The sequence below is a fragment of the Erithacus rubecula genome (genome assembly GCF_903797595.1).
Source record: "Erithacus rubecula genome assembly, chromosome: 3".
Taxonomy (NCBI): Eukaryota; Metazoa; Chordata; class Aves; order Passeriformes; family Muscicapidae; genus Erithacus; species Erithacus rubecula.
The window spans coordinates 16297736-16319442 of NC_136689.1; the positions used below are offsets into that span (position 1 = coordinate 16297736).

The 21707-nt window shown below is 37.6% G+C and overlaps 1 protein-coding gene across 2 annotated transcripts in view; it reads right to left on the minus strand.

Moving 5' to 3' along the window:
- GPR158 (G protein-coupled receptor 158) overlaps positions 1–21707 on the minus strand; it is a 178031-nt gene that overhangs the window by 75451 nt on the left and 80873 nt on the right. For both annotated transcript variants that reach the window (XM_079300595.1, XM_079300594.1), the window contains exon 4: positions 15424–15641. In XM_079300595.1, coding sequence (XP_079156721.1) covers positions 15424–15641 — 218 coding nt within the window. The remainder of the gene's footprint in view (positions 1–15423; positions 15642–21707) is intronic.

A 21707-nucleotide genomic window follows, 5' to 3' on the forward strand; every position in this document is an offset into this window, starting at 1 on the left:
GCAGATCCTGAGAGGTGGGATAATGCTTTTTATCAGTGCCCTCCCTTCCAGGAGTGGCTCCAACATCATACAAGACACTGGCAGAGGTCAGTGAGCTCATGTCTCTCACAACTGAACCATACTCAAAACTAAGAATATTTTAATATTCTCAATATTAATATTAATACTCAACACTAAATAATATTTTTTTCTTATTATGTACAATTAATCTCTATATACCAGAATGTCCAACAAAGCAACTGAAATGAGCTCCATATAGAGAAGATGGAAATTATCTGAAACAACTTAAGTCCATTTAATCCCATGTGGACACTCTTTTCTAAACAAGTCTGTCACATCCTGATCAGTCTTTTCTTATCAAGCTTGTTTCTGGACAGCACAATCATAAGATCACCTGTTGAGGCAAAGAACTTCAGCATTTCTAGTTCTTCTTCCATAACAATAAATTATCCCATGATTTTCTTCTCACCTGTGTTCTGGCAGGGACCATTCCCTGCAAATTCTATCTATGTACTTCTGCTTCCCGTTCCTAAAAGATGTGTGGCTTACAGAGCTGGAACTCAAAGGTCTAGGAAGAAAACATTATCCAGCCCTGAAACTTTAATAACAGGGATTACAAGAGAAGAAAACAAAACTAAAGCAGAATGTTTCAAAATTAATTTACTAAAAAAATTTATTAGATACACAGGTATTTCCAGAAGTGTGTGAGTAATAGGTTTTCCATCAAAAGCTGAATCTTCCACTGTATAGATTTTGCAAATACAAGTCCCTAAGGCATTGCTGGGGGCTGGATCACAAATGCTTCACTTTATGGGCATCTGCAACATACCCAGCAGTGAATATGCCCACACATCTCAGGAAAAAAAAACCCTTGTTCCTTGCTTCTTTAAAAAAATAAATGAAAGAAAGGAAACCAATGATAGCCCAAAGTCTCCACCAGCTGGTGTACACCTATATAGACTGCACAAATAAAATTCTCCAATGGAATTCACAGAAATTAAGGCATTTTAGGACACAGCCCTGACATTTCATGCAGTGAGAATTTCTTCTGCTTGAGTGTAATATTTGTGTGGTTGGTTTTTTTATTTTCTTTTTCCTTTTTCAACAGCTGCTTGGGGTGTTTTGCATCTGTCTTGCTTGTTGCCATTTATTGCTCTTTTACTTGTTTATTTCTCTGGCTGTTCATCTTGTGCTCAGTTTGTTTATTGCCACTTCGTCTGCGTGTTCATTTCCCATTCAGTGTTTCATTTCTATCTTTACTTATTTGTGTCAGTAGAACTGTCCTTTCTGAATTTCCTTGTCTCACTCAATTGTAGCACATTGTTGACACCTAAGAAATACTGCAATTTATTTTGCTTCTAGCTTCATACTAACTGTCATACTTAGCTACCTATACCACTCACTTACCTAGGTCTGCAAAGAGTACTGTTTGTGAAGAACTGATTTATGCCTTAGGATTTGCTCAGTTTTCCATCCATCTGTTCTATCCAGGCCACATTAGTAGCCTTTGAGACAAACAGTCATTCCTTATCCTTGACCCTCCGAAAATAACACCATTTCTGTGAAAAATCCCATTAAGGAAGTCATACGTTCATCTTGGCCACTGCTAAAGGGTTATAAATAAATGTTCAATAATTATTTGCACAAGAAAAATTTTTAAAAGTGTAGCTGCCCAAGCTGCATCAAGTGTAACAAAACAAAAGCTGAAATGATGTATAAACAAGCACAGAAGATACTGCATTTCATTTGTCTGTGGTCCAAAGCAATCCAGGAAATATAACAGCATTAATTAGTACTGAATTCCTGAATGTCATCAGATAAAGCAGTGATAAGAGTGTAAGAGTATTTCTTAGTGGAAAATAAAAAAATAAAAACAAAAAAAAAAAGTTAAATCCTGTATCAGTTACGTTGTATAATACTGAATTAACTGAACTGTAGACTTTTGGTGTCAGTCCAGGAAGACTGCAGGCTCCTCCAGGGCCACATGTCACTGTGTATTATATGAGCATGGTACCATGGAAACCTAGTGAGTGGAAAAAATTGACACATTTTGATTTTTTTTCATTTTTGTCAACAGTTCTGCCACTTCTGCAATATAAAGAATGACCAAAGAGGGCTGTGATTTACAGAAAATTTCCTTTTACAAAGGTGGTTTCACCAAAAACTATCTTGCCTTTCAGATAAATAAAGCATATGAGAAACTATTACTATCCATCCCACCCTGCACACAAGGACATGGGAGATGTGATGAGATCTTACAGGACTGTATTCCCAAATCTGTCTCTTACTTCTCTGAAAACCCTTCCTGTTCAAATTCTTTTTATTCCTGGTACAAGAGGTTCTTTACTTCTATTTAATGAAAGAAGTGAGAAGAGATTTTTGTCAAGTTGATAACACGTAGTCTGAAGTGGAGCTGGTTGAAATGTTTTATTACCAGTTGCTTTTCTTACTAAAACATATCTTCCCAAAAAAATATTTTTTTTCTAGTATGACTATATTTTCGTCTTGATTTCCATATGCTGTTATTCTAAAGCCCATTTAACCTTTTTCCTCTGTCTTATCCCATACACCTTTTCCCAAACACAAAGACACTATTATTTTCCTTAGTGAAGGTGCTGTGTGGAAAAACCAAATTTCAGGAATTTTATCTCAATTAAAGTTTACTTTTAAGAAATAGAATGCAGATGTTCTTCTTTCTGTCCCTGAGGCTGGGCAACAGCAAGATGTTTGCCTCTTCTGTTAAGAGGCAAAAGTTGCACTGTATTTCATTGCGGTGGGCATCCTAATACTATTCACACCTGGAAGAAGAGTACTGGGGACTAAAGAATGGGCACAAAAGCAACTGGAAAGAGTCTTCTGAATCCTGTTAGTAGCTTATAACAGTAGAGGCATAAAACAATTTATTGTCTTGATAATAAGTTCAGAGACTGATTAGGACTGCTACCCATGAAAATGTAAATGTGTAATTACATAACAAAGTTTTGCTTTAATTTTGTAATTGTTGGTTGAGGTACAAAATTCAAACAATTCATTTCCAGCTAACTGCAGGAAAAACTCTTCAATTCAAGGGAGAAACAGTTTTACCTCTTTTGAAAATTTCTCTGTAAAATAATGAAAAGAGGAAATTGTGTGTCCCGCTTAACTTTTCATCACACTAATAAGTGCTTTTAACCTATTTGAATCACAGCCTCCTAATAGAATACAGATTGTAAGTACAGAAATATTTACAGAAAAGGCCAATTTTCCAAAGACAGGCCTACAGTTATGGGCTGCCACTAAAACTGTATTTACAAATTCTGAGAATTTTCTGGCATTTTCAGGTTCTGTGCAGTATTCCTCAACCAAATAAATATAATCCTCATGTTCTTTCATTTCCATTTCAAGCCTTTGAAGGGTACTTATATGAAGGTCAATTTTTTTTTCTATTACTAGTTATAGCTGAGCTCAAACAGAACATAATTACTAAAGCTTACTTTTTACTTGAAAAAAGTCAGGAAAAGCAAAGGTCACCAATCATAAAGCAACTTCATTAAAAGTACACAAAATGTTATGCATCCAAGAAATCCCCAAATATTTTATTTTTCAATCCATGTGGCCCTTGATCCTTTCTGTTACACAAGTAACTAAGTCTGCTGAGATATATCATGATGAAGGTAAGGTGTTCTGCATTTGGAAACATGGGCATTGCTGTATCTAAGTTGCACTACACCATCAGAAGACAAACATTTGAGAAAACAGTATATGTTGGTGAAGAACCCTCACAATAAAAAATGTTAATGTCCCACGGACATCTTTTTTTATAAGGGCAGAAATACCTTCCTTGGGGACATACCCCTTAGATCAAGAAACCTGCTTCAAATAGTGGTGAATATATATATGAAAGAAAATCAGTAATGAGGTAAATAACACCAAAGCTCAATTTCAGTCTATTCAAAGCTTTTTGGTTAATTGAAAGAATATGTACAATGACAATCATCAAAAATCTGGATCCCTTGAAGTGTCTGTTTGACTAGGTTATGCATTCAATTTACACAGAAATTAAATTAAGACCCAAAGACATTACTTTCAAGAATAAAATGCACTCTAATATTGAAGTTGCCTAATCATCAAGAGATTAAATTGAATACACAAAAAACCTAATGAAATAGAAAACCAAATTTCAGGAGCAGGAGGTGAGGCTCAGTATACTCCTCTGTTTAGTTTACAAATAGCTTCAGAATACCTGAACTGAATTTCAGCTTTCTTATTCAATTTGGTCTCACCTATTACAAAAGATAAACCAACGCTCACTAAAATTGTCTGTATAAACTGCAGTTCAATCACACAGAAATAAATAGTTTATGGTAAAAGGATTTAAAAAAAAACAATCTGACTGCAAACTTCAAGATGATTAACATCTCAGAGAAAACAAAGATAATTATGTGAGAAGAATTAGAATAAATCTGAGTGAGGGGAAAAAATTTCATTATTTTTATGACTTAGAAGGTAAATTAACTATAGATGCAAATCATTATATTAATTTCAGACCAATTAAAACCTCATAATTCTGAAGGTTTTTAATCCAACTTTAGTTTATTTTAATCACTTTTACTTTACAAGTGCCAAGTGCCAAACCACTCCAAATAATTGTATCTGAGAAATGCTAACCCCAAAAATGGTGAGATTTTTCAGTTCTTCAGAACTTATTAAGCTAAGTAATCTCTCATTAAGTTTAGATCATGGAATGTATGTTTCACTGGAAATAAAAGTGCATTTGTCTTTGAAGAAAATACTGCTATGCATAACTTATTCTTCCTACCAATGTAATGCTGAAAGGCCCAGCCCTAGTTAAGGGCTCAAGTTAGTGCAGAGCCTGCACAAGATAAAAATGGAAGTGGCTGTGCCATCTGCACAACGTTAAGAGTTTAAGACAAGGGATAGCTAATGGATAAAGGCAGATGAGAACAACAATGGAACAATAAGGCAATATCACAATCCAGAACCAGCAGTTATTAGACTCAGCCTATCAGTATCCCACTCTAAGTCACATTCTTTGTTAGCACTTGAATCTGAAGACATGATATGGCGAGCAGGGGATGCTCTCAAAAAGCCACCACCAAGCATGAGGAAAGTATGAAAGGAACTAGAGGTGTTTTTGGGACAAGGTAACAAGATGAGGCTGGTGTTGACACTTCTCATCAAAGAAATGGCAATAGAAGAGAGGAAAAAGGTGATGTGGGAGTTGAGAAAAACAGATGTACAGCTCATGTATGATATCAAGAGGGAGATGAAACAAGGACAACAGCAAGTGGCAGAGCAGTAAATGATGTGCAGCACCATCTCTAACAGGCAGGAGCAGTGACTGCATCTGCCAAGGACACTGCAACAGTCGAGACACAAGGCACCAAGCTGAGACCACAAACCTAGGGCTGCAGACTAGCAGAAAACATGTATTAAAAGAGAGCTTAGAAGGAGTTCAGCAAGGCTTAGACATAGCCAGAGGCACAGTGAGCTCCAGAGTCCAAAATGACGTTTGGTAACAAGCAGGTAACTATGAAAGCAGAAGCTGTGATGTCCTAGAGGGAAGCAGGAGGAGATCAAGGTTTCTTTTCTGCTATATTGAAGTTGATGGGAAGATGTCAGAGAAAAATGTCATTATTTTATTCAAGACAGGGGGAGGCATGACTGGAGCAAGGAAGGCAAAAAGCAATGTGACTGAGTTCCTAGCAAAAAGTCCTAGCTGACAGCATGAGCCTGCTCCTAAAAACCTTCAACTTCTACCCAAAGAAATGAAGAAAAGAATGAAGAAGAGGGATATGTTTTAGTCTGAGAGATCTGTGTTCAGCTTGTACCACATGACATAGCCAAAACCAACCAACCAACCAAAATATTAAAAACAGCACAACATTTCTCTGAACATTGTTATTAACTAAAAGGTTTGCAGTTACAAATATGCAGTAAAAAATGCAAGACTTTTCCAAGAATAAAGTTTTTAATACAGTTCTTCTGTTTGAAAGTTCTCATACTACATTTTTTTCTGGTGTTTTCTTTCCCTGTTTTATAATTTATGTTCCTTCTTACCTCTCCCTGGGTAAAAGTTCTAAAAAACCCTATCTTCTCATTTTCATAAGTGTCTCTTTAGTTAAATCAGTTTTACAACATTAAAATGGGGTCTTACTATTAGACCCATAAAACAAAAAGAAAGCTGCTTCAGACAGAAGTCCTCTTGGAGAGGGAGGCTTGCCAAAGACCTCATGCAAGCCACCAGGGGCTTTGCTATTGCTATTGATTGTGCAAGGAAGGTTCACAGCAGGATACAAGTCCAAGACAAATAGCAGGATAAATAAATAATGTCCCTGTTATTCTGCTGACATGATAGGAAGTCTCTTCCCAGCAAATCTGTAAATGCCCGTTCATGCCCAAATGAAACTTCAGATAAATGCAACTGTCCTGGAGTTACTGCATCAAAGAGTCAGTGGGGAAAGCTTATTACCATGTGACTGACCAATCAGTCTACTCAGATACACTATAAGGGGTATAAATACAAGACTCAGCAGGAATCAGGGTAACAGACAAGAAAAAAATCTTAGCAGTTTGCTCAGTTTAATTGATGACTCTGAAACAACCTTTAAAAAGCTCTTATATATATTTGCTGGAATTCAAGAATTCAATTACCTATTTTTTCATCATTTATCTTTAAAGAGAATTTGTAGTGTAATAGAACTAAATGAGCACAGGCCTTCAAGGCTGCTACAGCTTTTTCTTTGGTGACAGCTATCCTTGGCCAGCACCCTACACTGAAAGTGCACTACCAGCTCCATTCATCTGAACTTTAGGGCTCTGTGTTGCAGACTTTTGTGGAGTACTGGTAGAACAGAAGGTAACAATGATTCACAGTCTGCAAGGTCATATGCAGCAAAACATTAAGAAAGCAAAGTCAAGGAATCATTTTCAATGTCAAAGTGGAGCAAATGTGTCACAATCCATGGTTGATTGACATCACTTTGAAGGCAGTGAACTCCTTGAAAAACAATGAATGTTTTCCAGATGGGCCCCTAAGGCACTGTGCAATTCAACTTTGTAGAGGCAAGCATTGGCTTAATATAAAGTTATACAGAGAAGATTGTAGCTTTTGGATCCTTACAGCTACTGCTGAGTATTGATGAAAAGTTATTTTTATTACCTACCTTGTCTATTAGAAGTAGAAGACTCTATCTAAAGCACTTTTTTCTGCTTCCTAGCACCCAGCTCTTCTCATTGCTCTTCTTTATGAGACTTAACTGAAATCAATCAACATATTTTATATCTAGATCTTTATTTTCCTCACACTTCAGTTTTCATTAGGCCTAAAGGGTCAGTAGTTTATTTTTCTATTCACAAGTACTTGATGCCTCTAAACTCTGTATTAGAACACAAATCATACTCATGTGAAACCTTTGGTCTTATGAAGTGAATGCACACAATACCTTGCAAACACTGCAGCCATGCCTACCAACACCTGCTGTTTTTTGGGAACTCCAGCAGCCAGTACATCCTCCACGAGACTCAACTCTTGCTGCAGGCTAACAGTCCCTCCACTTCTTATTTGCCAGTATGGCACTCTTTATTTATGTGGGAGTTAGGATAAGCACAGTATCCCTAAAGGCACATCTTAACTACACAGAAAAAAGGGAAGGGACATGCAAATAAAGGAAATGAGAATTCCACTAAAAACAACAGCTTTGAAAACAACATTGGCAATGTCTTTAAACTTGCACAGCTGAGGATTACAATAAACTTCCTGAGCAATCACAAGAAGCTGGCTTCTCACCCTAGCATAGGGTGAAGAAAGGGTGTCTAATGGACTGCACAGAATGTGTATGTGCTGAGTGAACTACCAGGTATGCCCACCAGCACAGCATGTAAAGGCAGCTGCTCCATCTGCACAAGATCACTTCCCTCTATCAAGTTTCCACTTCAGCTGAAATGTCAGAAATTGTTGTCTAGGGAGAAAAAGAGCAGAATGTGCACCAAAGATGAAAGCCATCCAGGCATAAGCACATCAAGATGCCACTATGGAATCAAAAAAAGGAAAAAGGATTGGCTGATTTACATTCGAAAAAGAGATATGCTTGCAAAGCCAGCAAGCTTCAATATTTAAAGATGTATCACATCAATACTCTGTGATTACCTCATTCTAAATTACTGTATCCTATCACTGCCGCAGTAAGGGAGAGAAGATGTTCTTGATTTATCAATATTAGAAGGGGGAACTACAGCATAAATTTGCATCTTGCCTTTACATCTATGTGCAGTTCTCTACAGTGTTTAAAATTGCACTGCTGAGGGACTATGTTCACAGTTTTGAAATTATATTTAGCAGAACACTTAAATATATTTACACGAAATAAAAAAATGGGATAGTGATGGCAGAGTGTATCTAGCCACTCTGAATTCCAAACTGAAAACTTGTATTCGACAGGATAAAAAACATATAAAATCAGTCTGTAGCTATTATTTGCCATATTTCCCTCAAGAAAGGGAAAACTATTTATTCATGTTGATGATTAGCCATTTGGTCCTGTTAACTGTATTTACCCTGATTAGTGTTCAAGATGCATATTTTCCTCCTCACATTAAAAGTATTTGTATTTCAGTATTTCCAACAGTTCCTGAATAAAAGGAGGGTGGGATCGAGAAGGTAGAAGTGGAGAAGACCAGTACAAGAAAATACAATTTAGTTTAAAAATTCCAATATTTGGGATTGGAAATGGTCTTGAAAAGGGCAATGTCCTTCATTCCAATGGGCTCTATCACAGTTCCTTCATCACAGTTAATGCTACATGACAACAACATTCCAAATTACTGTGTTGAACCCTAAGCACTTTTTCCATTCTTTTTCAGAGCTGAAAACAACCTTTTCACTTGTGTGCTCACTACTACCAATTTTACCTTGACATGCTGGATTTACATCCAGAGCCACTGGCCACAGGTGCATCAGGAAGATGGAGAGAACAGATCCCTATGCTTGCTCTCTGTTCCCCTGTTTTCAGAACCTGGCAGCACCACGAACTGGTGAGATGAGGGCAAAGTAGTTTGACTTTAGTGCAACTACTCTGAAGCCTTTAGCATTGATCTGAGTGAAAATTCCCAGCAAAAAAGACTCTTCTGAAAAGGTCTAGCATGAGTCAAGGCTGGCAGCACATTCCCATTTCTGCTTCATCACCAAGTAGCAATTAGTCTCTTCACTCCATGGCTGAGATCAACTTCTCTGCTCTCTTTGCCAGTAGAGGTTCTTGGCATTTCTTAAGGGCATTTACCCTTCCTCACAGCAGTTGTATTCTACTCCCTGTTTGAGGTGGTAGGCTGCCATGCAAAGGTCAGTTATTTTCAGCTCTTCTTTCTGATTCATTTGAAAAGGCAGCCTGATAACTGATGAGCCCTTTAGGTTCTTTGCAGGTAATGTCCTTTCACAGTCCAGTACTTTTACAAAAACATGATTACAACACAGCTGGTTTTCTCTTTAAGGCTCTGGTAGATTTCTAGCCCTATGTTAAGTCTGAAATTTTTTAAAAAATCTGATTTTTATTCAAATTATTTAAATGTTCAGTTTATTTCCAGTAAGGGTAGCTTTCTTACACTGCATGTAATCAATGCTGCAGTTGGTCACTTCCCTGTTTCAGCTCTCCCTTGGTCCACACAGCACTGCTCACAGACGAATTCTCCTATTTTGCTGATGCTTTTTCTTACAAAATCACTGTTCAGCTTCTCATTTTTGAGAATATTTGTTTTAATATCCATGATATTTGTCCTTGTCTAAAAAGCTACTTTTGTTAGCTTAGCCTTATACTTTTTGGATATGTTTTTTCATAGTGATGTTTGCATTATTAAATCAATAATAATGCCACAGCACATAAAGATGTTTGCTAGTATCACCTTGAGCTGTTTTGTTCCTTAGTGGTTCAACTTAGAGAATACTTTTCACCTCTGTACACAGCCATGAAAATCTGATTTGGTAAGGCTGAAAGTTGTTCTGCAAGACCCTCTCACACTCAAACTCTGCCAAAGCCTTGGAAAACCAAGGAAATAAGAGGAGCCTGTTCCTTCACAGGATTGCCAAGACAGATAAAATGACCATCAACAGCACTGAGCCTGTTTCTTGTTTTGCATCCATTGTCCCCTTATTTCTCTGACACTAGAGAAGCCTCATCATCTTCCCACGTCAGATTGAGGAAAATCATTCTGTCAAAGCAGTCAAAATAGAATTCCACCATTTTCACTATTCAGGAAAGATGTCTTTTTCCCAGGCTTCATCACACAATTCCCTCAGCGGCATTAAACTGGTGCTGTCAGGTGCTGTCAGCTTTTCTGATGGGATTTCACAACTTTTCATCTCCCTTGAGTTTTTGAGCCTCTTGCACCTTGTGTCAATACCAGCCAGGTTCATGACTTCCAGCTTTCCCTACTGACTGGCATGAGGGCTGTCCACAGCAAAGATTTCTTTGAAGTGATCCACATATCTGATTCTCCTTCTGTATTAGCTATGAATAATTTTTCCACTTTATTCTTTGTTCAGCACACTTCCCCCATTTACTCTCCTGCTGAAATGCTTAATCTTTTCCCATCATAGCAGTAGCATCTCCTCTTTATCTGTTATCTTTTTCATCTTTTTCTATCTTTCCCTACAAATCTTTTCACTCGTGGTTTAGCTTCTGCTTCTCCTTCTGTGCCTTCTTCCAAATTTTTTTGTTCTTATCATTTTGGAGTTCCTTCTCTTGGCAGTGAGCCACCTTTTCTGCCTGTGACTTTCTCCAGTTATGACTCTTGCAGTTTAATAACATTACTGCTGAGCTGATCTCAGGGCTGCTGAGTCACTTTCACCTGTTTGACAAAGCCTCAGATGAATCCTACAGCACTGATTGGAGCTTTGTCACAGTATCTTTTTGGCATTCAATTTTGCTCTTTAGGCCAATTCCAACAACTGCTTGAAGTCACTACTTTGCAGTTACATTTACAGGTTGGCTATGGTCAAATTGGTCAGTGGCACCACTACTTTAGATCAACTGTGTTTTGGATGAAAAAGCTGAATTTTGTTTTGTCACCTATCAAATGTGCAAGTCTACATGAGTAACTACAAGGTTTTCAAGAACAGACATGAAATCTAACTTAATGACTCTTTGCCAAGAGAAAAAAAGATTCTGAGTCTAGTGTCCTACCTCACTTCACAGCCTGTGCTGCATTATTAAAGAAGCACAATGATCCTTCCTGATAAAGAAGAGAGTGATCCTTCTTGATCTATCCACCAAGTTTCCAAAAATAGGATTATGGCATTGAAGCATCAGATATTTCACCAAAACCACTGTGTTTAAACATTAATAAATACAGAAACATATAAAGAAATATATAGAGAGAAATATTCTCCATGATTCCTTCCTATTTGAATTGCTTTATACTTTGGGATCTGTGATATTATTTGCCAATGACTGATATAAAGCAACTAAAAGTTGTTTTTTGAAAATTAAGTAGTAGTATTACACATTTGAGAGATCCCTTGATCCTTAATCTCTCCAGTGATACCCTAAGAGGAAGCATGAATATACATTTATGTTCACACATCAACTTCTCACTGTTGTGCATTATTTTATGCCATATTTCTTGCCCTGTCTTTTCCTCTGCCACTCCTTGGTTATCTACAAATAGTAGATATCACCTAGATATCACCTAGCTCACCTAGTCCCTTGAGACCAACATTTTAAGAGCTTTTGCTGGCAGATCTTAGAAGTACTCTCATATCCACATGCTCATAATCCCCCTTCACAGAGCTCCAAACAGATTTGTTTGGAGTATCACATTCTCCAAAAGCCCACTTTTCACACTTGCCCAAGGACCCAGCAGTTCTATTATTTATTAGCATTACTCTGAATTTGCAAGTGTGCAAGTTGGACCTACTGATCTTTAGTTCTAAGACTCTTATAAGGAGTCTTAATAAATACAGATGTCACATTTCCTATCTTCCATTGCTCCTCTACTGCTATTAATGTAAACTTATTACACAATAAATAGTTCATTAGTTTTCCAGACAGAAGTTGGAAGAAGTTTCTCTACAGGAACCATAAGAAGTTCTAGCAGAATAGACTTAAAACTTCAGAGACTTGTAAAAGTGCCCCTAAAGAGAAGCCTGGCTTTTAAAAACTAGTCATCTGCCTTGTTATAGGCTTTATCTATTTATTACCATTCATTTTGTGAAGATCTGAGTGGGAACTCAATAGCTGGTACTCACCATGTTCTCTGTAGAGTCTTATTATTGTCTAGGTCAGTAATAAAGATAATGTCAAAATGAAAGTTGTATAACCACATTTGTCAGTAAGACTTCAGCAGTAATTGTCCAGAAGGTCTCTATTCTCCTGGCTATGGCTCTGTGGCAGTGCAGAGCTCCATCTTTTTTCCATGGTTCTTAGCAGCTGCCTTGGATCTCACATATATTCCACACTGTTGACACAACCAGGCCAATGGCAAAAAAAAATCCAGGTACTGCCTGGTCATAAGAAGTGCAGTGTAATCTGAATAGCTGAGGTATTTCTTCACTTCCCTAAAATACTTATGATCTGCATGTGCTCTTACTGGTGTGTTGATCTATTTTAAAAAAACAAAAAATGTCTTGTCCCTTCTGTCATAAGCCTTTGGACCTTTATCAATTCCTTTTATGAATTATTATACCCACAATATCACTGCCAAGGTGCCTGGGATATTTCTTCCCAAGTGCTTTCTGTTGGCAGACCTTAACTTTTCAGGACCTTAGTTTTTTGAAGGTAGTTATTGCCAGGAGGCCCCATGAAGTACAAGCACTGAGAAATCTTCTGCAGTCACTTTTATTAAAGAAGTAACTGACCCCATTTACCTTCTGATTTTACTGATCAACAACCAGATAAAAATGCCACATATCTTTTGTTCATTCCTTTCAGCACTGAAAGGGCCTGAATTTAACACCTTTTATTTTCACATCCCATCTTCTGCTCCCTTGAACACTGAAGTTTGCTTCTTGATATAGTAGCAGTACATTGTTCTTTCTGTTAAAAATGTTGGATTAAAACTATTTTTTGCAACCATTTGAATACTGTAGTGCTACATGTGGGAGAGAATCCAAAGAAATGCTGTTCTCTGACTCCCACACAGCACAATGGAAATGAGCAGTTTAAAACAGCAACTTTAATCACAGACATATATACTAACCTAATTGTGGTTTACTTCACTAACAGTTGGAAATTCTCAAAAAGGCAGATATTTTGAATATACTTCAATATGTGTTCTTTCATTTTCATGATTTTACCTCCTTGGCAGAGTGTACACAGTAAGCTACTAGTTTTCTTCCTTCACTCCAAATTCCTGTAATTTCCCAATGCAACCAGCAGTTTTCTTATGCAAAGTCTCATTGTTCTCAGTATGTTTGCTCTTTACACAACTCCTCATTTCATAGTAAACACACCAGATCTTTTTCCTGCTGTAGCAACAAGGTAAAGTACACTACAGGAATATTCAAGAAAAACTCAACTCAATGACATGAAAACCAATGAAAAATCTATCAGTTTCTATTCCTTGAAAACACCAATCATAATGGAAAGGTTTGTTAACCACCATATTATTTCTTTTGTCTCATGTTGCCTTCCCTTTTCCTTGTGAGATACATATTTAGAGAAATGTATTCTAAGGTACTTTTTATTTTCCTGTAAGGTACCAAAATTATAACTGAATCCATCTCTTATCAACTGAATGAAATGCAATGTCTCAAAGGCATAATTTTTCTTTCAGGGAAAAGGAATGCTTTGTTTTATGCCTGATTCTCACTCATTCACATGCTATGATTTCTAAAGGCAAGAGGGACTCTGGAAAAAAATAAGCACAAACCCTTTCCTAATGACTGAAAAGCACCTTAGAAACAATGAAAGATGTGTATATGCCTCTTTAGTATTGTTTTGGTATTAAAGATTCAGATTCCATGTGTTTCTTTACTCATAGACTATTTAGGAGAAAATTACTAATCATTACAAATTTTAAAAATGTGCTTTTCACGACTAGCAGGGTTTTGTGAAACACAAGATTTTTTGTGTTATGTCTAATAAAGATATATCTTTTTCTCTAGTAGATATCTCTATCAGAACATATGCAAGTGCACAAATGCAAGAGTGAAAACTATTTTGCAACTTATTTGTGAGAAAACTTAAATATTTCCTATAAAATAATCAATATTTCAGTGTACAAAAGAAGTCAAGGCCAGATTGCAGTAGCTGCATATCACTCTTTAAGTCTAGAAAAAGTTTTCACTTACAAGAAATTCTTGTCATGATGTTGTGATATTAAAAGTGAGTAACATTACCAGATTAAAACCTCAAAGAATTGGAATTAAGTTCTTCTGCTAAGTCAATGTCAAGCAACTAAACAGAGGTCTACAACAAACTTTCCATAACAAAAAACTTTATGAATACAATTAAATCTGTAATTTGAATCATTTAATATAATATCATTAAATACAAAGACATTGTCAGAAACAGAAGAGGGAAAAGGGAAAAAAAAAGGAATGTTATTGCTTGTTCTGTGATTTCCTGGCAGGATATTAAAGTCTTTCAAAATGAGCCACGCATTTGTAACACAGACACTGCAGGATCAGGAAGACTGTGGGATCAAGTGTTCCAAAACCCAAAATGGAAATACTTATCTAGTTATAGAAAGTGGATGAAGCTATTAATTTCAATAATGCAGCATACTGGGTGCACACCTACATTTCCCAAATGTAGGTAGTGAATATATGCCAGCTTCAGTTAATTTCTTTATAGTAAATTTGAAGTTTCAGAGAATATTCTGCATTTACTGAGACATCAATGAGATTCCAAGAGATGTTACCAGATTTTCAGTGAGATAAAAGCAGAAAGTTCACTAACTTAGTACATAAATGCTGCATCAGCAATTTACTGACAATCCTTATTATACTCATGCGTTAGGGAAAAAAATAATATTTAACCATAGAATCACATTTAAACTCTCTAGGAACTAGAATTATTCAAAATTATTTTTCAGCTAGTCTTTCATATATATGAAACCAAACGTAATTCCCAGTAGTGGTAATGCAGAGACTTTCAAGATCCCAAGTTTCTAAAAACCCCATGTCCCCTTAGATATGTGCATAATTAATTGGCCTGATTTTCCAAAATTATTCTACAGTTTCCTTGATTTTTGCTGAACATCTATAAATGCAAGCATATTTCACTGGAAGATACAAATTGTTCAGCTTTGTTTTTGTTTGTTTCTTTTGCAAAACCACATAAACATTTCAGTTTGGAAATCCCATCCTCCCCCTGAGCTGCACTCATTGCCTGATAAACTGACTCTCAAAAAGGGAAGCTACACACCCAAGATAAACGAGCGTGTGCCTCCCAGTGAGGAGGAAAATCAAAGTAAAAGCCGTGGCTTTACCTTAGCCTTGCGGAAATGGTAGACCACCAGCATGCTGATGAAATCCAGCAGCATACAGAGCGTTTGGAAGGAGATGATAGCCAGCCGTAAATACTTGTCCTCCTGTGCATAGCAGGGAGTATCATCTGTGCAGAAAGAACATCCTTCTCTGCAGGGTAGGCAGGTGTAGACTTCCTCTGACAATTCACCACCAGAAAAGCGATTTTCTGCATCCTTTCCTGAAGGCAGCAGAAGAGAGAGGGGAGACACCTTTAGTTGTATGGGATGGGGAGCTCATCACCAGCCCTCTGCTGTGCTTCCTTTCCCTCCTGTTCTCTCTCAATAGGTTACAGCTTGCCCAGTGCTGCTTTCCTCACTGAATCATCCATTGTAACATTCAGAAAACACAGACCAATGAGGAAAGTGAGCTTATTAAACATCAAACGCTTTCCTGTTATATTTAATGTGGGCTAAATCTGCACGGGAAATTCTATGAAGAAGAATTTTGAATGGGAAAAAAGTAACATGAAATATTTGGGAATAATGAAAGGATTTTACAAATAGATGGAGGGTAGACCCATTAACTACCTAATGTTCATAGTAAAAGCTCTGATCCTATTTCAGATTGTTCCTCAATTTTATAAAAATGTTATCTAGTGAATTAATGAGTTTCAAATTAGATTAAACCCTTCTTAAATAACATTTGTTCAACAGGATGTTGCATGATTGCACTATCCTCAAAGCAAAACCAGCTCACTTAGACTAAGTATAGTTTTCCATTGTTCACACAAGCACAACAGGAAGAAATTCTATTGGAAATTTAACATTTTGTCTAGGAAAATCAATGACTCTTGAACTGACATCTCATCCATCAATGTGAACCCATCAAGAGCGCACACAGAAGGAATCCTAATGACACTTGCCCATAAACCCCTCTAAGGCTGCTTACCCTATAGGTCATGAATAGAGTTAAAAGGTGAAAGAGAAAGGGGGCAAAAAAAAGAGAATATTGTTAAATAAAAGGAAAAAATTAATTTGTTGAAAAAGTTTTTTATATGCAAGACAGCCTTAGGAGCTCACAGAAACAACAGAATGCGGCTGAAGCCAAATCAATGGTGTGTTATAATGTGTGATAACTCTTCTCACTTTTCACAATTCTAGAGAACTGCTTAAATTTCTTTGAAATTCTCCTCTGACAGTGAAAATCATGCACTGCTGAGTCGTTCAAGAGAAAACCTACTCCACCTAGGCTGCACATATACATAGGCTTATGCAACTCTCTTCAGATTTTAGCTTGAAATGATGCAGAAGGTTATATACAAGGGTAATTACTTCTTCCTTTTTCAAATCTATGTCCGAGTGCTCATGAACACACATTTGCTGCCAGGCAAAGCCTGGGAAAGGGACAGAGGTCATGCTCCTTGTCCTCAGTGTATGATGCTTTGCTCCCACATCCCAGAGTGAGTAGAGAACAGGACAGTATTTCTCATGCAGATCGTGAATTTCTCTTTGGAGCTGGATTCTAAACTAAGATGTTGGAAACCTGAATATAGCAGAGTAGTGCTGACTCATGTTGGAAGTCAGATTTTCAGATACAAGGAGTCAGCAAGAAGAGATCTTGTGCTTTTTTGACCCAGCCTGTGTGAGACAGGAATGGAAATCTTGGAAAATAACCATGCTTGGGCATACCAAGCAGGCGGAGAACCTTTAAGGAACCCCAATGTGTTTGAAGATATATTTGAAGATATTCTAGGAGTGGAACTTCTTTTCAGAGCACCCATTCATGGATCTCAACCCATTATCATTCCAAGAACTTTAACAGAAATCACCTTCCCAAAGTCTAACATCAGATCCCTGCTTTCTTAATTACAGCTACAGCAACAGACCCACACTGTCCTCTGCCAGAGACAAAAGTCACAGGCTCCCACCTCCCATCTCCATATCCAAACCAAGACTGCATTCCCTACTCTCCAAGTTTTTCACTTCTATTTCTTCAGCATTTAGGCTCATATCAACCTGATTTTCCACCACATAGCTGCTTCTTTATTATTTCTATACTTGCCCTTCAATTAGCCCATCTCTTTAAACCTCACATTTCTGAGCCCCATAAGCCATTTGTTAATATATTTTTATTGCATCAACTGAATAAATTATTTGCAGTATAAAAACTTGCACACATTAAAAATATAATGCAAGCCCCACAGTTATGAGACTACTTGCCAGAAATATTATATGAATATGGCTTGGTAATTTAGCATGATCTAAACTTGATGCACTTACTTTACTTCTGAAATGTTCAACCTTGAAAGCCATTGCAAATACATTATATTCCATTTTATCCAGGTACTTTCTTATCTGAATCATATGTGGGAGTGTCTTCATGGGGATGCTCATCACATACCACAGGGACAACAGTTAAATAAACAGCTGCATGTTGAAGGAAATATCCCACAGATATGACTTCATAACACCGCAGCAAGCTTTTGTTTAGATGTGTCTGGTGACATGTTTAGAGATTGGGATGGGCTGCAGAGAGGCTGTGGAGTCACCATCCCTGGAGGAGCTTAAGGAAAGACTGGATGTGGCACTCAGTGCCATGGTCTAGTCTATGGCAGTGCTTGGTCATGGGGGGGACTCAGTGATCTCAGAGGTCTTTTCCAATCTATTGCTTCTGCAATATTGTTTGTTGTGTACAAAGGAAGATCACTGGTGCACATCTTCTGCACTGTCTGCACTGCCAGCCAGGACTCATTCTTCTGTGAGTATCTCTTGACTATCAAATGGAGGTGGAGATGTCTGAGGAACAACTGGATGTGGCACCCAGTGCTCTGGTATGGTTAACAAAGTGGAAGTTGCTCACAGGTTGGATTTGGTGATCTTAGAGGTCCTTTCCTACTGGATTCGGTGATTCTGTGTGGTTCTTCCTTACGGCTAATAAAAGTAAGATCAAAAAAATTGGATCTATGTGAAATTTTCCAGAATGCAATGAGGAACAATTAACAATTCCTGTATTTTTGCTTTTATTTTTTTTCCCCTTGACAAAAAGAAGGAACTTTTTTCAGACTTTCCAAAATAAATTTTTAGGGAAGAACTGTTCATTATATATACTACTGATAGAGATCTTGTCCACCCACACCCTTGTCCTGACTCTGTGTCTCAGGGCACAGCTGCCCAATGCATAGTCAAATATTCCTGCCCTGTTTGTCTGGTCCTGGTCCCTCACCAAATTCAATCAGTTCAAGGCAAAGATAGTCCAAGCCTGGAGTGCCTCTAACAGAACTGCTAGATGTTTCACAGTGCCTTGTCCTATCTCAGGAGTTCTTTGGGATTACATGTTTCCTGCAGTGAATAAAAACAGTTTTTCCTCCCCAAAAGATGACAAAATATTCTAGACACTGGTAAGGTGGATGGACAATAAGTCACTTCTGCTCTGTGTAAGGCAGCAGCAGTTTTAGCACTGTCACAAATGAGATTGAAGCAAACATTGTGCTGCAGCAGTTAAAATTGAAAATGAGGAAGGTGTAAAAAAAGAAAAGAACAAAAATAAGATGTGGTAACCAAAAAATAAAAAGGTTTAAAAGGAAGGAGAACAGAGCAAAACAAATTAGGTGCAAAGTAGGAATAGGGACATAAACTAACATGAAGTATAATAAAATAAACCAAAAATCTGAGATGTTTCAGCTATTTTCTCTACCATAATTTTTTTCCTAGCTTTCTCTTTTCTATCCCAGGCTTATTTCTCTGTCTGATTGGCCCATCTGTTTTTGAAATGTTCTCCTGAGGGTAACTCTTCATCAGCTTTGGTTCTCCTAAGGACACTTTGCCACGCAAGGGATGCCTCAGCAGCTGCAACACTGCCAACTGAGATCTTCCTGCAAAGTAAAAATGGCACCACAGACTGCTGAGAGCCAGGGCAGGGACCTGCCTTGTCCCAAACCAAATCATCCTGCACTCCAGTCAGAAATCAGCACATGAACACAGACAGTGCAGTGCATACTGAGCACTGAGCAGAACAAAAGACTGGTTCTCCTCCTGTTCTATAATAGAGTAAATTAAGGAACACTCCAGTTGCATCAGTGATGTTGCAGTAATTTGGTGAGAATGTAACTGAACCTCTTGGCACCAAAACCTGATCATCAGCCATGGTCATGAGCCTCATCCCAGAAAGAGATCATGGAAGTCAGTAACAACCTTCATATGTGCAAAGAAGTATGGGCAAGTTCTGTTGAAGAACCAAAGCCAAAGGGCAGGTGTAAAAAATGAGAATTCCTATAGAACTGGAAACAACTCTTAGAAATTTTTATGTGATCATGGCAGTGTTAGAGACAACAAAGTCCCATATGCAGACAAAAGAGCCACTTCTGGTGCAAGCGGGGCGGGTTCCACATCCAAACTGCAAGAGCTGAGAATTTCTGCAGTGTATGGATGAGGCACTGCTAAAGAGCAGATTCGAGGCTGAACAGAACACCATCGTTCTGCTAAAGATTTTTCAATGCAAACCTGATTACCCCATGAGACAGAGAACAGAAGTGCTTTGAAGAAGGACGTTGCAGGAATGTTATATAAGTATATAAGTAATCATCATTTAGTCTATTCTACCTATACTGAAAATTCTATCTAAAATTAAGCCATTAGGAGAAAGTGTATAACCATGTATTCAAGCACTTACAGGTTAATGCAACCTGTGTACATAAAATGTGTTTTGTTGTAAAATCTATTTCCAACATCAAAAGACACCCTAGAAATAAAATATGGTAATAACTTTGTCCTCTTCTAGCACCCAGGGTCCTCATTAACACATGCAGAAAAAATAGAAAGGTTTTACATGTTTTGGCACCGTCAGTTCTGAAAAACAAGCATAGACTTGAGAGGGAAATGCCCTCTACCTGGCTTCTTATTCAGTAAGAGAACAGCCTGAACTCCAGCTGTGCCCACCCCACACACCCTTTGGGAGCCTGCAACATGTGCAGCCTCACTGGGAGCAGCAACGCCATGCTGCTTTAAGACAGAAAAACAACTGATGTGCAGAATCTTTCCTACACAGGACACTGTTTATGTGACACTGCAGGTTCCCAGAGAGCCACCAGCAAACTGTGTAGAGTGTTCAACATCTCTGCATTATGCAGTTATCTTTCAGATTCAAACCAAAACATTAATGTGGGCCAAAAGCAGAACCTTTCCCCCATTCAACAGGCAAAGATTTCAGACACAATGTGCAACTGTAGTTACCTATTTTGCAGTGGTGCAGAATTCCAGCATGATTGAGAAATACTCCCATTTCAGGACACAACACAATCCAATTTTTCAACTGAGTGAAGTATAAAGTTGGTTATTTTTTTCTATCTCCTTTCTATTATCTTGAGACCTGCAAATCTTTGCTGCCTCTTTATTTTCCTCCACTAGGCATACTTTCTAAATGATTAACATTCCTATTCAGTTTCATCTCTTTTATCATCAGATTTCACCAACCTAGCTCCACAAAGAGATCTCCAGGTCAGACAGCTTCTGTCAAAACTGCTTACAGAATCCGTGTCCAGAATTCCTATGCTAACATCATTTTGAAACACCAAATACATACTACAGCTATTTTAACCAAGTCATTTTTTCATTTTCTTTTTACAGAATGCAGCTGTGTGACAGGGCCAAGTTTCCTTTGAACCACAGGCTTTTCTCATTACTTTAGTCATTTTCAGTCTCATTGTTCACTTTTTGAAATCATCTACACAACTTGATGGAGCTGCATCTGGATGAATTTAAAAAGTTCTTCATTACTGTTTCAAAACTCAGGTTACCTCACAGCAACAAAAGCTCGAATCAAACTGGCCCCCTACATCCTATAATAGCAGCATTTACAAACTTCCTTGAGACAAATTTAACTTTATTAGGAGCTAAATAGCCATTTAAAGGCTCTTCACTCTATAGCAAATGAAGCAAAGATGGAGGTATTGCTTTTACCATCTAAAGACAAATCACCCTCTAGGGAAGCCTCACTCTTGATGCTGACTGCAGTTGAAACTTGGGTGACAAATATATACAAAGCATATTTATACTGCAAAACTGATATGAAATAAAGTTACTCTCATCCTTAATGATCAATATTGTTATGATCTCCAGCCACATTTTTTGTGTGTGTTCAATGGCATTTGGCATGAAGTTTCCTTTATATGTTCTCTCAAGGAATTAAACCCTAACTCCACCAGAACTCACTGCACTTCAGGAAGAATCAAACATCCTCCTTATTCTAGCAACAGATTCACACAGCCCAGAGAAACAGCACTATCACACGGCTTCCTTCTGCAACACTT